Genomic DNA, 16,602 nt, shown 5'->3' on the forward strand with positions numbered 1-16,602 from the left:
GAACATACTTAGAATAGACATTTAATTAAAATTAACCAAGATCCTGCATTTCACATTAGTTTTAGGAATTGCATGTCATATAGGTTAGTTATTCATCCAAGCAACAATTATCCATCTAGTACTTGTCCTAAATTTACTCAGCAAGATAGTTGACTCCATAAGGCATTGGTATCAATCGTCTAAATCTAATCTAATCCTTTAAAATATTGCTTAATCTAAAACGAGTATTTGGTCGCTTAACTGTGTCTCTCGGATTGGTTGGTTCCCAACTAGTCTTTCTTGCATCCATTTCCGTAGGGTCTACCTCCCTTGGTCTGCTGTTGTGAGACAACTTAAACAGAGAGATTGGGGATCAGGGTGACAACTCCTGATCTGAGCCGTTGTCGTGGTGCCTAGACATTTTGTGTGACAACGGGAGTAAAGAGATTGAAAATGGTATGTGAGGACTGAGGATGTACATCAAACTTAACCTACTTTACGGACTAAGGGATCATTCACTTTTTATAAATGATGCATAATAACATAAGAGATTGTATTCTCTTTGTCCTATCCTAGTGGGCTCGAAATAAGCCACCCCTACACCTTAGAGCCGTAGATGATGTTGCTTTGATGAAAAAATCCAAGAGGTGTATCTTGATAGGAAAATGGTGAAGAGAGCATGGGTCATTGTGAGGAGATTGTTTGAGAGATCAAGATATGGGGAAGCAAATTTGGGTTGGCTAGGACATGATCAACTGCACTAACATCGCCACAATGAGGGAAACAATTGAAGCCATTCAAGTCTGACAAACAAGGGAGACCGCTTAGGATCAAAAGATTGTGCAATTCATTGAGATGTTTGACATGTTGTTTATACACTGTGAGGATGCCGTGAACATCATTCCATATCTTATGCAGGCCCATCGAGATTGCGTCAATATTTCAAAGACAAAGGGCATCCCAAGACTTATCATGCATTGATACTTGGAAAGGCTCGGTATGGTGTTGAAATCCTCTAGGAGGATAACATCCCATGAAGAGTAGTGAGGCGTTTGGGTAAAAATCGAGGAACAAGTCCCCATTCGGCTCACTGTGAATGAAGTCGAAGGGAAATAACAAATCACATTGTAAACATCTCAAAAGAGAGGAGCACTACAATGAATTCACATCAACCTAAATTTAACATACTTAATACAAATGTCCATTTAAACATTACTTTGAAGGGAATTTTGTACTAGGAAGCCACCATGTCCAATCCTTGAACTCCTTTATAATGATAAGTATCCTTCTTTGCAAGTTTACATCCAGTGATAACCAATAGCACGTGAGAGCCCTCGTTTTGGGCATACATGGTTTTAAGTGAGGAAAAAAAGATCCTTAGAACCAAGTATGTCATAAACCATTCTAGGTGAATATCAAAACACAACATTGCAATTCCAATAGGTAATGAATAGGCAGGGTCATTCATAAGAATTGGGGTTGGACCGCCTGGGAGGAGGGGAGTGTCTAGGCATTGCACATAGATCATGAATACCGAGCCACTTACCCTCCTTGGTCGCTAATACTTGTTGCCAAGCATGTTTGTTCTCCTTTAGTTTGGGATTGGAGAGATTAACATGTGAGAAAATTTTGCTAAATGGTGCAAAGGCTTCTCTCAGCGCGAAAGGCTTGAAGATGGTCTCCATGTGATCTTTTCTAGGTTTGCTCAAGGCTATGGTCCAAGCTTGAGCACGTGGAAGGGACTTGGAGTTGCCTTCTGATTTTTTTAGAGAAATTAGTTCAACTAGGATGGGAGAAGATAGGGAAGAGGTAGGCGACTATATTGCCTGGCATTTTATTTCGAATTTTAGAGCTTCACAAAAGCCATAATGTATAAAAAGCTATTTCCTTCTCGGAAGGGGGTCATCTCTTGTTAGTTGTATAGGTTAAGCCTAATAACCAAAACACCTGAAGAGAGTTTGATTTCCTTTTCTTGTGTGTTGCATGTAAGGAGCTAGCTTAAGTGAGAAGAAATTTTCATTGTTAGTGCCTATAACTGTTGGAGATTTGAACTAAGAATGATTAAAAGGAAGTAGGTCTCTGTGCTCTTTTATTTGTAATTGTCATCCAACTGTAGCGTTCTTTTTTATTTGTAATTGTCATCCAACCGTAGCGTTCTTTTTTATTTGTACTTGTTATTTAGGGTGCTACATTTTATATATTTTCCTTACTAATTGTCCCAAACTTGTCTTTATGTGGTGAAACTATTCCATAAATGACACTTGAGAAAACCATTTAGCTTATGAAGTCCCTTATTGCTCAATTGGGTATGTAGTTGTTTGCATGTTGGTATTGAAGTGTTTTTTTTGTTAAGATGAAGCTGAAATTCTGTGGTTTTTTGTATGTTGTATGAGATGCACTTCTCTCTTATGATATGGTGGTTCATGCAATTTGAGATCGCTAACATTCACCACAGCGTGTTTTGGTTGCTATCCTATTCTATGTAGATGACAAATTCCTTTGAGCTTTACGCTTTGGAGAGTTTACAAAGGCAGCTACACACCCTTATTGATGTTTGTGGCTGCTGGTAGTTGCAGTTGATGGTGAATCTTAGCAAGGCTAAGGCGATGGTATTTAAGACATGAAAATTGTTCAATCAGATTTTCATTTCTTTTCAGAGGAAGTGAGCTTGACATAACTTGGAGGAAAAACCTTGTTTCTCTCGAAGTTTGGAAGAACTTTTTCCCCTACATGTGAACTTTAGAGTGTGACCAATGAAATATCAAATTAGCTGTAATCCATCTTGGATCATATCTCCTCATTTCGGGAGGCCTTTGGTGCCTAAAGTTCTAAGCATTAAGGAGACGAGGAAAAGCTTCCTCAACTTTCCCCATGGAGTACCATTAGGCTTTGCCTGGATGTTGGCCTTTCATTTGATTCTACCAATATTCTTGCTGACCTCTGCTGGTTTGCTTCATTTCCTGTGGTGGGATTTCTTTTGTTAAATTTTCTCGTCGAACGGGCCAAATATTTTATTCAAGCAAGACTTATATTTCTTATTCCTTTTCATGTATAGTTAGCTTGTAGTATTTCTTATTGTTGGATCTGCACATTCTCGGATCAGATACGGATCTGGATTCACCCATAACAATGCTTAGGGTTTGCATTCATTAGGGGAGCATTATTAATTATAAGTATTCTTTGTGATGAAATAAAGATTTGTGGGACTTGTCCATAGGGCAAGGAACAAATTTCGGAGCATAATCTATCACGAAGTTCCTAACATGGGTCAAACTCTTTGACCTTCCCATGGAGTGATGGTTAGAGAAATTCTTAAGATATTTTGATGTCCTCATTCATGCATTCACTTGGAAATCGAAAGCATTCGACTGTATATATTTAATCATGTAAGACAGGGTGAGGTTAGTTTGCTGTCTCCATGAATACTTCCTTGAGCACTTGCCAATCAAGCAAGAAAGTGCTTCCAAGACCGTCCATATGGGGTGAGGATTTACCCCGCTTCCTTTGGTTGGTCAAACAAGTTACAAAACAATCGATCACATTGACAATTGAATTGAATAGAACATAAGACAAAGGTTGGAAGAATGAGAATCCTCTCTCTTAGTGGTCCGCCCAACTTGTGGATTAAATTGACGTGGTTAGTACATTATGATGCATTCAAAAATATTTATTATTAAATATAATTATATGGGGCGAGGATTTACCCCGCTTCCTTTGGTATGTCAAACAAGTTACAAAACAATCGATCACATTGACAATTGAATTGAACAGAACATAAGACAAAGGTTGGAAGAATGAGAATCCTCTCTCTTAGTGGTCCGCCCAACTTGTGGATTAAATTGACGTGGTTAGTACATTATGATGCATTCAAAAATATTTATTATTAAATATAATTATATGGGGCGAGGATTTACCCCGCTTCCTTTGGTATGTCAAACAAGTTACAAAACAATCGATCACATTGACAATTGAATTGAACAGAACATAAGACAAAGGTTGGAAGAATGAGAATCCTCTCTCTTAGTGGTCCGCCCAACTTGTGGATTAAATTGACGTGGTTAGTACACTATGATGCATTCAAAAATATTTATTATTAAATATAATTATATATTATTAATTAAGTTATCTGAATTAGAAATTATTAATATATATGTTATATATCATTAATATATTATTATATATTGTAACTATATATTAATTAAATTATATATTATTAGTTATAAACATTACTTGTATATAATTTTATGTTTAAAAATTATAAAAATATATTTAAATTATTTGTACTTGTCGTTTCCCTACTATACCCAGATCCTGGCTTTTCAAAAAATTGATGGATCTGGATCTCGATTTGAATCCTGGTAACTTAGTGCACATATAAGGGAGGTAAATTCAACCTGTAAGCATTGTTGCCTACCGTTTCCAACACTTCTGAAATCCCATAGTCTGTGTAACCTCTCATTGCTTAGGCACAACCAAACTCTATGCCCCACCCAAATTTTTTGATATATTCTATGCTAATGCTCTAAAAGTTTGAATTGGGATTGTCATCGATAGAAAAAGAAATCGAAAATTTGCATAGCAGCGGAAGGAGGAAACAAAAACAATTTCGAATTTTTCCAGAGGGAAAAATGCAGCAGAAAATAGAGGCTCAATAAGGCAACAGACAAAAGAAAAATGGTAGCCTAACAAACCCCAAGAAATAAACCCAGAAAATTATATTTTTTGATTAAAATGATATATTTTTCTGCTTCAAATTTATCCTCGAAAAATCCTGAAATTTGAATTTTGAAACCCTCAAACTGAAAATATTTTGGAATAATGCTCTTGCAAAAATGATTTTGGGGCTAGATCTTACCCTCTAGGGCTAGATTTGGCTTCAAATAAAAATTCTCCTTGAGATCTGCAACTGCATGACAACAAGAAAACACCCAAACGATATATACAATGATGAAATTAAAAAACCAGAAAAACCCACGTAAGAAAAACACAGTATTTACAAACTGAAGGCTCTAAAGACTATCCCTTAATGCTCGATAATCTATCTCAATATTTCCCTGCAAAACTCGATCCAACCATTAAAAAATAGAGCGAGAAAATAATAATTAAATTTAGACAAATAAAGATATTTGCTATTATGTTCAAAATTAAAATTATTATTCAAACCCCAGCAAATTGAACAAGATATCTGTGCTTCGATTACTCTTTAGAAGCTATCATGAATGGCTTTAGAAAAACTTATGCATGAAATAAAAACATCTTACAACATTCTCAGGAAGAGTAACACCAACAGAATTTAACCCCAAAGTCTTTCTTTATTATCCAGAAAAAAGATTACACAAGAGCTTCTTGCTTAGCACACGACTCAGAGATTAGACACTGACAAATGACCTCCTATTTAAAGATAAATCCTCCAATAGCTAGTTCGAGTGATTCTCGTCAAAATAATCTCGACTGTTGATGAAGATCAAAATTTCTTTTAATCTCATCCGTCGAAATATTTTATTTTTGAGGAAATTCGATTTTTTCACTTAAATGCATTTTAATTAACTCAAAAATAGAATTTTTGAGTTAATTTCCCCAAAAAATTGACTTTGACTTAAACCCCAGGGATCAAAGGTTTAAAATTTATCAAAATAATTAATTTACCTTAGTCTTGGGACCTTTTAAAATTTAATTTTTTAGGACAGACAAATTTTGCCTTCAGAGAATTTTTGTTGTTGTTGTTGTTAGGTAAGCACCCACGAGGGATTTGAACCAGTGACCTATTGCAAGGAGTGCCTTAACAGTGCACCCATTCACCGCCAATCCAAAGCCCCGTGGCTGCCTTTGGAGAATTTAAATTTAATTAGGACTTACAATTAATTAAATTTCTAGCTTAGGATTTTAATTAGTTTTGGGCCAGAAAAATTAATTAATTAATCTATGAGAAGATAAATTATTTTTCCAACCCTCAAATGTTTAGCCATGGTTTTTCTAATTACGAGGGACCATGCACTAGACATTTTACATAATTTTACTTTATGATTTACATATTTTTTACATCACAAGGGGGAAAACCCATTTGTAATAGACCCTCACAGACTACTTTGTTCTGCGACACAAGTATAATCCAACAGACCAAGTGGTTTGTAATAAAATAATTTAACCAAATAGTTAGGATTATTCCCAAATCACTTTTACAGACTCCATCTAACACTAGGACTTGCCTAAGATCTTAGCGACAAAAACCATTCAAGCTTTAGGGTAAGACTGGAGGGAAAAACTCTATTGATTATTTGAAAATGAATCGGTGAGACAAAAAACCTCCTAGAATGAAGATTGTCATCAAAACGATAGGTTTACCTAGGTCGTTACATACATTACACAGGTCTGCTGAGATTATTTATATTATACACATGCAAAATGGGTTTACATAACATCTTGGAAGTCAGGCTGATGATGATAGTTGGACGGCACAAACACATCGATCAGGCACTATCCCTTTTGCGAAAAAAGGGGGTGTACTACTATGGGTCGTTGACACATAGTGGTCAACATCTGGCTCTACTTGGGGACACGTTGCTGCATCGGAGGAATGTGAGAATCTAGAATCTGCATCTACACAACCCACAAGATAACATAAGTAGTGTCCATCCAAAAATCATTATATAATATTAAGCACAGGAGAGATATAAGCTTTTCATTTATTAACTATCCTAATAACATGGAAAACATAAATCTACCTACAAAATAAAATACTAAAATAAAAGGGTGTAGGGTTAGGAATACAATACAAAGGATGCCCCATAGCATCAGATGCGTTCAATATAGTGCATACTGAGCATTTGCCTACTTTTTTGCAAATCTGTGGGTTGTTTTTCGGAGGTGCCATGCCCGATCTTGCATATTGTAGGGCTTTGTCTTATCTGAAAATTGAGCTGCTCTCGGCCATCAGATGTATCAAATTGTTTCCTTTTTTTTGCTTTTTGCTTTTTTTCTTATTCTGAATATATTTTGTTAATGGTGATACATAAGCTCGGTTTGCCTTAACCAAAGAGCGTCTTGCTTAGCACATGACTCAAAGATCAGATAAATTCGACTGACAAATGACCTCCTACTTAAAGATAAATCCTCCAACGGCTAGTTCGAGTTATCTTTGTCATAGTAATCTTGACCATTGATGAAGATCAAAATTTCTTTTAATTTAATTCGAAATTTTCACTTAAATGCATTTTAATTAACTCAAAAAAAGAATTTTTGAGTTAATTTCCCCCAAAAATTTTGACTTTGACTTTGACTTAACCCGAGGGATGAAAGGGTTAAAATTTATCAAAATAATTAATTTACCTTAGTCCCAGGATCTCTTAAAATTTAATTTTTTAGGACCGACGAATTTTGCCTGTGAAGAATTTAAATTTAATTAGAACTTAGAATTAATTAAATATTTGGCTTAGGTTTTAATTAATTTTGGGGCAAAAAATTTAATTAATTAACCTATGAGGGGATAAATTATTTTTCCAACTTTCAAATGTTTAGCCATGGTTTTCTAATTACGAGGGACCATGCATTAGACATTTTACATCATGATTTACATTTTTTTTACTTCGCAAGGGGGAAAACCCATTTGTAATAGACTCTCACAGACGACTCAGTTTTGCGACACAAGTATAATCCAACAGACCAAACAATTTGTAATAAAATAATCTAACCAAATAGTTAGGATTATTCCCAAATCACTTTTACATAGACTCCATCTAGAACACTAGGACTTGCCTAAGATCCTAGCGACAAAAACCATTCCAGCTTTGGGGTAAGACTGGAGGAAAAAACTCTGCCAATTATTCAAAAATGAATCGGTGAGACGAAAAACCTCCTAGAATGGAGATTATCACTAGAAAGGTAGGTTTACCCAGGTCGTTACATACATGACACGGGTCTGCTGAGATTATTTACATTATACACATGCAAAATGGGTTTACATAACATCTTGGTAGTCAGGCTAATGATGATAGCTGGACGGCACGGAGACATCGATTATGCGCTATCCCTTTTGTGATAAAAGGGGGTGTATTGCTATGGGTCGTTGATATGTAGTGGTCAACAGTGCCTTTAGAGGCTTGGCTGGTCAAACCAGCTGTTTCTGGTTCTGGTTTGGCTGGTTCTTAAAATACTGCTGTGTGGTCATCATGCTTTGCCTTGCATCTAATTTGAGACTCACTAAGTCTCACTTGTACCTGTAAATGAATTTGCCTTATTCGTTCATGGGCTTGTTAGCCTTCGAAGCATCTCTTGAGATTGATCATTTTGATGCTTTATGCTGTGTATAAATAACATCAAAAGTTGAAAAGGAACGAATAACCATAATATGTTTGGAATGAAAATTTACCTGTAAGAGAATGAAGAAGTCAGATCTGGGAATGTGGAATATAGATCAAACTCTCATCACAGGTCTTGGATTGCTTCTGATTATAGCCCTCCCAAAAGATGCAGCAATGTCTTATTTACTACCTTTGTTTTCCCATACTTCTGTGGATGGAATGCTGTTGATGTATTCATTCAGTATTGAGCTTCTTCCACAGTATTTCAAAAGATACGAAGAATGTTGTGTCTCTATTAGAGATAATAGTTTAGAGTAACCCAGTGCACTTAGACGTAAGGAAGGAATGAGCTTGCTGTTTTTTGTCACTTTATAGTCTTTTAACTAAAATACCGATCCTTTCCACTACCATGAAAAGGTAATTGACCAGTGCCAGAAATTTGGAAAACCTCTAACAAAGTCCACGGATAGTCTTTCCCATTGCCTTGAGGGCACAGATAATGTGCTGAATAAAGTGTGCTGTGTGTTGCTAGGTTTGTTGGTACAACCAAAAAGGCAGCCTCAAATGAATGTAGCTACATATTCTTGCATATTGGGCAATAAACATATCTATGCAAATTAGCTACTGTCTTTCCAACTTCAAAGTGACTAGCATCTTTGAACATGTGGGCCTCTCTCATGAGTTATAATCTTTCTCCCTTGGGCATGCAGAACCTCCCTAATTTGTAGAGCAATCCCTTTCGGAGGTAAATTCAGTTTCATTGTCCTCTTCTTCAGAAAGTTTCTGACCTTCCAGTTCACAAAATACCTGTATGTAGAAAATTTTCAAATGCGATAGCCCAACCAGTTTCAAGTTTTTGTATGTAGTTTAATGCCCAAATCCCATCATAACATATGACTGATATACAAGTTAGTTTTGCATTTAACTTGAAACATAGAACTAGTTTACTTCCTTTTGTTTTTCACAGCTGATATAAGAAATAAATGCAAGCACACACTCAAAAAATTAGACACTTATTTTTGGTCTAAGACCTTGGAACAACCCACAAGGGGAAAACCAGTCTTCAAGGAGTATTTGGATTGCTCTTAAAGAAATTTATACACAGCAGAGAGAAGTCAAACTTATCTCCCGTTTAGCTTGAATAAAACACTGCTAGGTTACAATGAAATTTGAGCCTTCACACAGTCATAAATATGCATTGATTTATGTGCAGAAAAAATCACCCAACAAAACTTGATTTTTGTGCCAGGTGCAGCAGAAAGTTACAAGAGGTTTCTGCCTCAACACTGACTGCAAATTGTCTCGAAATCTTCACTGCTAGAGCCCCAAAATTTGCGCTGGCAGTCTCCTTAAATCTCAGTCTGAACTGGGCAGAATAAACAGGGTTCAGAGTGCACTTTTCACACTTGGAAATTTGTTGAGACTCACTCTCAGCTCTCCAACCAATCATTTTAGCCTTAAACTCAAATTTCGGCCCTGTATTTACTGAAATTCAGCCTGAAAAGCTGGCCCGAAATTCTCGGGATACCTGCCAGACTGCTGTAGGAAACTCGAGCTACAACGGCAGCTTCCTTGCTGTGTGTTCTCCTTCCTTTTTCCATCCAAGCTCTGACTCCTTGCTCCTTGATCTTTGCTCTCCTCAAGTCTAATGAGAATAATGAATGAGCTCTTAACTTCCTTTTCCCTTTTTCTCTCTCCAAAAGATGAGAACTCTAACCCTTAGAAATCATGGGCTGAGATTAAATCTCAGCCCATGAGATCAATGGATGAGATCAAGTCCCCCACTTGACCCCCACCCTCATGTGATCCCCCTCAATTAATGAGTCTTCTAGTACTTTAATGTTTTGTACCATGTGTACTTTTTCTCTCATAAAATCACTTTTAAAACATAAGCCACTTTAATAATATAAAGTGTACTTAGTACTTTTTGTCACTTTTAAAACATAAGTCACTTTAATAATATAAAGTGTACTTAGTACTTTTCTCATGAAGTCACTTTTATAACGCATACGACTTTAATAAATTAAAGTACATAGTACATATCTCATAAAAAGTACTTTAGCTCCATGACATCAATAAAACACAATGTCACTAGACAAAAGGGTCATTAATGTGTCTTCTTAGGCCAAAAAGATAAATGCACTAGGAAACACCTCCTTGGTACCCTTATTTTCAACACTGTCACCATCTTTTGCATATTATTCTTGATAAACTTCATGGGTTAGTGGCTCCATGTGCATCAAACACATATTTGACAGCTTATTTGATGTGTGGTTCTTCTGGTTGATGACGAAATGAAATTGCTACAAAATACCTTTCCAATTGAAGAGCCTTGTTTTCTGCAACTTAATATGCAATTGCAAGTTATTGTAGTTGCTGATGATCAGTGTGGATGTTGATCTTCTTTCTGAACAAGTAATGTTTCGCCTTCTTTACAATTTACACCAAGGCTTAGAGTTATTTATCGTAAGTTGGGTAATTCAGTGCTGTGAAATCAGTAAATTGGATTGATGGCAGTCTGGCTTACCACAATCTGGAAAAATGACCCCTTAATCGTTTTGCATTATTCTCTACCTCCAAAGGCTGTTGTAAATTGGGAAACTCCAAAGCTGGGGTTTCAAGATAATCTGCTTCAACTCTTAAATGCAAGTGCACTGATTTTTTCCATAAAAAACTTGTGCAACTCACTGTTATGGAAAGTAAAGAGGCTGCTATTGTTAAAGAGAGGCATTGAACTCACACAAATTTTGGGCTCCTGTTTGAAGTCCTTTATTCTGTTGGCCACTTGAGGATAACCTTAATCTTTGCTAGAGCAATCTTGAGCTTACCTTCTCCAATAACATGTCCCAAGTATATCCATGATTGTTTGGCAAATTCACATTTTACCAACAATTGTTGGTTCTTTATTATTGCCAATTTCTGCATCACATGCAATATCAAATGATCAAATATGATCTGAATGAATCAATGGAAGGGCACATTATATCATTCATCAGTATTTTAAAAGTAGCTGACGGATTGCATGATAAAAAAGGCATTGTGAACCACTTGTAAAATCCTCGCAGTTGTCTTCTAGTTATCCTTGTTTTCACTTGAACTTGATGGTACCATGAAATGATATTTAACTTGGTGAATAACTTTTGTTGTTGAAGCTGATTCAGCAAGTTGTTAGTCTTAGGCAATGGGAATTGCTTCTTGATGGTTATCTTTTTGAGAGTTAGTAATCGATGCACATTCTCCAAGTTCAATTCTTGTTGGTTACAATTTGATTGGCACCATCTATTTCAAACCATGCTAAGAGAAAGACAAACTCGTGGTCGTCTTTCTGGCTAAGGCACAAGCCAGAAGACCTTCACTCTTTACAGTTTTCAACACAAAGTGCACAAAGCACTATTTGCAGGCACTATCCCTGCATATAGCATAGATAACCCCGGTGGAACTTACTTCTAGTGGGTCTTCAATTTTTGACAGAACTTGTTTGTGGGCTTGTAAGTTACCCATTACCTGCATCTGCGGGATTGCAAATGCCTGTAGACTAAAACTGTCTACAAAATAGTGATTTGTCTGTTATATTTGTGGGCAATCATTTTTATGGACTGGAACATAGTTTGTATTTTTTGACATAGTTGATATCTTTATTGTTAGGATTCATATACAGGGAGAAACGTTGATGCAAGGGATATAGTTGATCTCATTATTGTTATGATTCATATACAGGGAGAAACGTTGATGGAAGAGATATTGTTGTGCAATTTGCAAAATACGGTCCGAATGCAGAATCAATGTAAGTTTATTGACATGGTTATATATGTGATGACAATAAAGGAATATTTATTTTTCTATTCAAAAAATTAAATATTAGAGTGGGTTCACGTTTTCTATTAATCTTTCAGGAGGATATAACTATAATAATAAAACTTTTCTAAATCAGTTTGCATAACTCATTAGGTGTTGCCTTGGAGATCTGTTACTTTAAATTGTTTAGCATATTAGGTAATAGTTTATTGTTGTGCTTTTTTATTACAGTCAGAAAGGAAGGCTAACATCAGAGCCTCCTAGCTCAAGGAGACATAAGAGTCGCAGTCCTCGACGTACCAGGTAAGGGGTATGGTTGAACTAGTATGATAGTAATTTTCTTTATTTCTGATCAGTTTTCTTTTGCTTCTATCAAGTTTAAAGCTTGTTATGTTATTACCTCAAGTCACAAAATCCCTTCCTGGTGTTTGGTTTTCCAGCAGAAGGGCCTTTGATAATTATAGGCCTCGAGATTCTAGGAGGCGGAGTAGGAGCCGTGATAGATATGAACATCATAGATATCATGAGAGAGAGCGAGATTATCGCCGTCGAAGCCGAAGCCGCAGTGTGAGTCCTTCATACAGTCGTAGTAGAAGCCGAAGTAGGGATGATGAGAGAAGGAAAAGATCTCGGAGTCGTTCTGTAGACAGGTAATGTTGGTTTGCTGGATTGGAAAACTGAAACTGTGATGATTTTTATTGCAACAATTGCATATTTTTGATATAAACTGGATTTGGTGGTTGTCATCAGTGGTTCCCCAGTTCGGCACAGTCGGTCTCGTTACAGGAGTGCCACGCCACAGCCGCGAAGTCCAGATCAGTCTAGTCCTCCTGCTAGGTCTCCTGCACGTGCAAGCTTATCACCCAGTGCTCGAAATCTGTCTCCAAAACGTCGGAGTGTGTCACCTAGTAATTCAAGTAATTAAATGACTGACAGACGGGATTTCATGGAATGAATATTAAATGTAATAGTTCTATTGTTGAGATTGAGCTTTAATGCTGAAATTGTTTGTTTTTTCCTCTATGCAGTATAATGAAATCTACTTTAGAAAGCTGTCGTAGATTCAGGTAGCTTCATACACCAGTGCAGTTCGAATGTGCTTTTGATCTCATAGTCAGTACTACTACTTGTGGTGTTGGACACAGATGACACATAACTTATGCTATGTTCGAGGAGTTGTTTTTTTGGATGGTTAGTCTTGATTACCCAGATATTTATAATATTAACCATTGCTGGGTTGTTTATTTAGAATGGTGCCAAGTACTGGTCGTGGCAGATATTTGGCATGTTCCATTAGGTGCTTATATTAGCATAATCGTTTTTATGGACTGGAAGTAATAAAATCGTGCAATTCTATTTGTATTTTGTCTATTAGTAGAGGGCATACCGTAGTCATTAAATTTGAATTTAGTTTTTTTTTTTTTTAGTTCTGACTTATGGTCGGCCATGACTGGGATGTGATAGTTATATGGGGCCGTGGAAACACTGCTGGTTGCTGTGATGGTCATGATGATGGGATGGGGCCATGTGTTGATGATGATGGGCTGGGGCCATGTGTTGATGATGATGGGCTGGGGCCATGTGTTATTAGATGCTGATGATGCTGATCAAAAGGGAAAGTTGCACTCAATTTTTGCTGTTGATTTTGATGATGGAAAATATTGATATTCAAGAGTGGTGGGATGCAATGTTCGACAGGGCGGGTTCTATGTTAAGTTGGTATGGAGCTCTCTCACGATGTTGAATGCTTGGGTTGATATTGTGGAACTTGCAAACTGAAATCTTGTTCCAGTTTTTTTCTTTGTTTTTTCATTTTTTGTAGTTTTGTTTTTGGAGTGTCTTGCTATTCTTTTCAGATAGAGTGGATTGCATGGAGTTGGTTCTTTCATTATTAACATTTCAGCATGCATATCTGGAATCTGTACGAGAACAGTTGGGAGCAAATGTTATACCCTGTGATGGATTTCTTGTGAGCTATTCTAGGAGCCATTTTGTGGTCCTTTTGTTCATCACTGTAGCATAAATAACTTTTTTAGAATACATTCAGCTTTGTCTCCCATTTGCATTGCACCAATCTATAACGAAGTTCAGACTTTTGTTTCTTCGGTTTCGATTCTTCTCTTTTCTTTCTCGTTTATATGTAGTCTTTCCCATATAAAGGGTGGAAATCAATCATTTTTGAAGTGCCTGTTTACTTTTTCCTTATGTAACTAGCAGCCAAGCTTATCATGGAGAGTTGATTGGAATGTATTAGAGATATAATTATACCTCTGACAACCAACTATTCCCCTACGAGTTGGGCAAAATGTTCGTTTTGGAAGGTGTTGCAGCTCTCTGAAGGTGAGTTCAAGGTGAAGTTTTTGCAGTTACAGATTAATCAGGTTTTTGATAAAACCATGTTTTACAGACTTAATTTGGACTGTGATATATGTTTTGTGTTGGTTTTTCCTGTACTCGTTTTTATTGTTTATCCTGTGAAAAATTTCATCTTTAGCTGCTGACATGGTACTTTATGGCAAACCTTGGAATTTTAGAAATTTTGTATTTAAAGGATTCTATCAATTTTCTGCAGAGTAGATCTCGTTAATTTGGTTGGCTTCAAAAAGTAGGGGAAGTTCCAGCTGAATGAACTTAGACTGCACAGAACATATGAACCATCTGGAAGATTTTCTTATTATTGTTATCAACGTTATGCCACTTGTCTGCGAACTTATGCACTCAAACAGTGCTTTCTACTGAAAATATATCTGGTTTGGTTTATAGTAATATTAATAATTGTTGCTTGTTTAAATTATATGTGGTGTTGCTATTGGATATGCATGTCTAGTTATTTCAGTTCTCTTTTGGTTGATAAAATTTGGGATTCTTTCAACCTGTTATCAGTTAGGCATTTACTTCAGGATTATTTATCATTTTGGTAAAGATTATTCCTCTTTGAAAGACAACTCTGACAGTGTTTGAAACTTGTTAATTATGCAACCCAGAATTCCGTTAGAAAGTTTGTCAAATGAAAACTCACTAATATTTTCTTGCAAATATGTTTGATTTCATTGTACTGACAAACTGTCAATCTACTATGAACATTTTCCTCTAGATTTATGTTTGGTCATTACTAGTTATAATTACTGTTTAGAAAGGCTTTTGGTCAAGACATGCGAGCGGACTTGTGAAAGTGAAACTTTGGCTAAAAGCCACTGTGAAAGCGACCTGGCAGGTCAAAACGAGCAAGTGGACTTGTGAAAGTGACCTTTGGCTAAGCCACCGTTACCTAGAACCGACCTTTGTCTAAGCAGCCATTACCTGGGGAATCTATTTCTCTGAATTTGCCTGGGACTCCATGAAAAGTTTAATGAAATCATATTCTTTCATGAAAGGTTTTTCTTGTTTTGAAGTTCCTTTTGAGCCTTAATTCCTGGATGAAATTTGGATAATGCATAAGAAAAAGACCGTAAGAGTTGCACAGTTGGCCTGTCTACTATAAGGTATTCATAGGATAACCAATTGTCATAAAGTGGAGAAATGACACATTGAAGGAATGCATGGCTTGTTGCTTTTCCACGGCACTGGAGAATCTAGGTTAGGGTCTTAGAATCTCTGACACAACCAGCTCAAGTGTCACAACAAACTACTTTGCCCAGCGGAATAAATATAGCAGTAAATCAACTAGTGCATAAATAGACAACTTCTTACAATTTTTCAATAACCCAACTTGGTTATGTTATCAATCTATATTAATTTCTATAATAGAACTTTCTAAGGCTCCCATACCAGGGATCATGGCCCTCATACAATCACTGATACAATAATACAAACTAGGGTTTGGTGTTAACAACTATGTCATTTAATCTACCCACAACAAGATACCAACTGACCTACTCGCTGATGTAGTGCACTTCACAGCTCTACTTGGTGGTACCCTAGGGCCTAAACACAACTGCTGGTCCTTCTGCTCCCAATCTGCAGCAACACCAATCTGCCTCTCTCAATGAATTCTGCTCCTTTAGGTCACTGAACACAGCTCACCAATCTGCCTTCTAGCTGATCATTAGTCCATCAACAAATCAACACATAGGGTCTTCTTGCGAGTTGTTCACAACTCCGTTTGTGAACAACTCCTAGACTGCCCACTGTTGCTCAACTCTTTAGGACTTCTTCCTGCTATTGCTTTCCTGTGCTGCTCCAATGAAAACAAACTTCGGGCATGGAGGGCTGCCCACTATGACTGTCAAACGTCCTTCTCCAACAGTCAACTTAGGGCTGATCCAAGTGCTCCCTTGGCTGCCCTTTAGCCCTTCAAAGAACAATCCCTGAGCTTCTCCAAGTCTACTCTTCTTACAGCTGTCAATGTCATTCTCAACAAGCTGATCTAGGGCATCAAGGACACCTTGCACCTGCCGTCCAAACAGACCTTTAGATGTCAAACAAGTCAACAAATCTGTCCTAAACAAGGACCTTTTCAACTAGCAAACAAATCAACTTGAAGACACCTTACGACATACCTTTTTACACTTTCTGGGTCTGTGCTTCTGTT

At 36.8% G+C, this 16,602-nt stretch overlaps 1 protein-coding gene across 7 annotated transcripts in view; it reads left to right on the plus strand.

Annotated features, from left to right (window-relative positions):
- Positions 1–14,411, plus strand: part of LOC149218238 (uncharacterized) — a 100,413-nt gene extending 86,002 nt beyond the window's left edge. Inside the window, exons 4-9 of one of the 7 annotated variants that reach the window (XR_016249147.1) lie at positions 11,994–12,060; positions 12,303–12,374; positions 12,512–12,721; positions 12,822–13,262; positions 13,536–13,790; positions 14,286–14,411. Coding sequence is in view for 3 of the 7 variants with exons in the window: in XM_089383857.1 (XP_089239983.1) it covers positions 11,994–12,060; positions 12,303–12,374; positions 12,512–12,721; positions 12,822–12,996 (524 nt within the window). In the remaining 4 variants the exon portion in view is untranslated. Of the gene's footprint in view, positions 1–11,993; positions 12,061–12,302; positions 12,375–12,511; positions 12,722–12,821; positions 13,434–13,498 lie in introns of those variants that run through there. The other 6 variants (XR_016249146.1, XR_016249148.1, XR_016249145.1 and 3 more) reach the window with 6 other exon arrangements.
- Positions 14,412–16,602: the final 2,191 nt, after the last annotated feature.

Source organism: Pinus tabuliformis, chromosome Q (assembly GCF_031772625.1).
Source record: "Pinus tabuliformis cultivar Carrire ecotype Pingquan chromosome Q, CPIR1, whole genome shotgun sequence".
Classification (NCBI taxonomy): Eukaryota; Viridiplantae; Streptophyta; class Pinopsida; order Pinales; family Pinaceae; genus Pinus; species Pinus tabuliformis.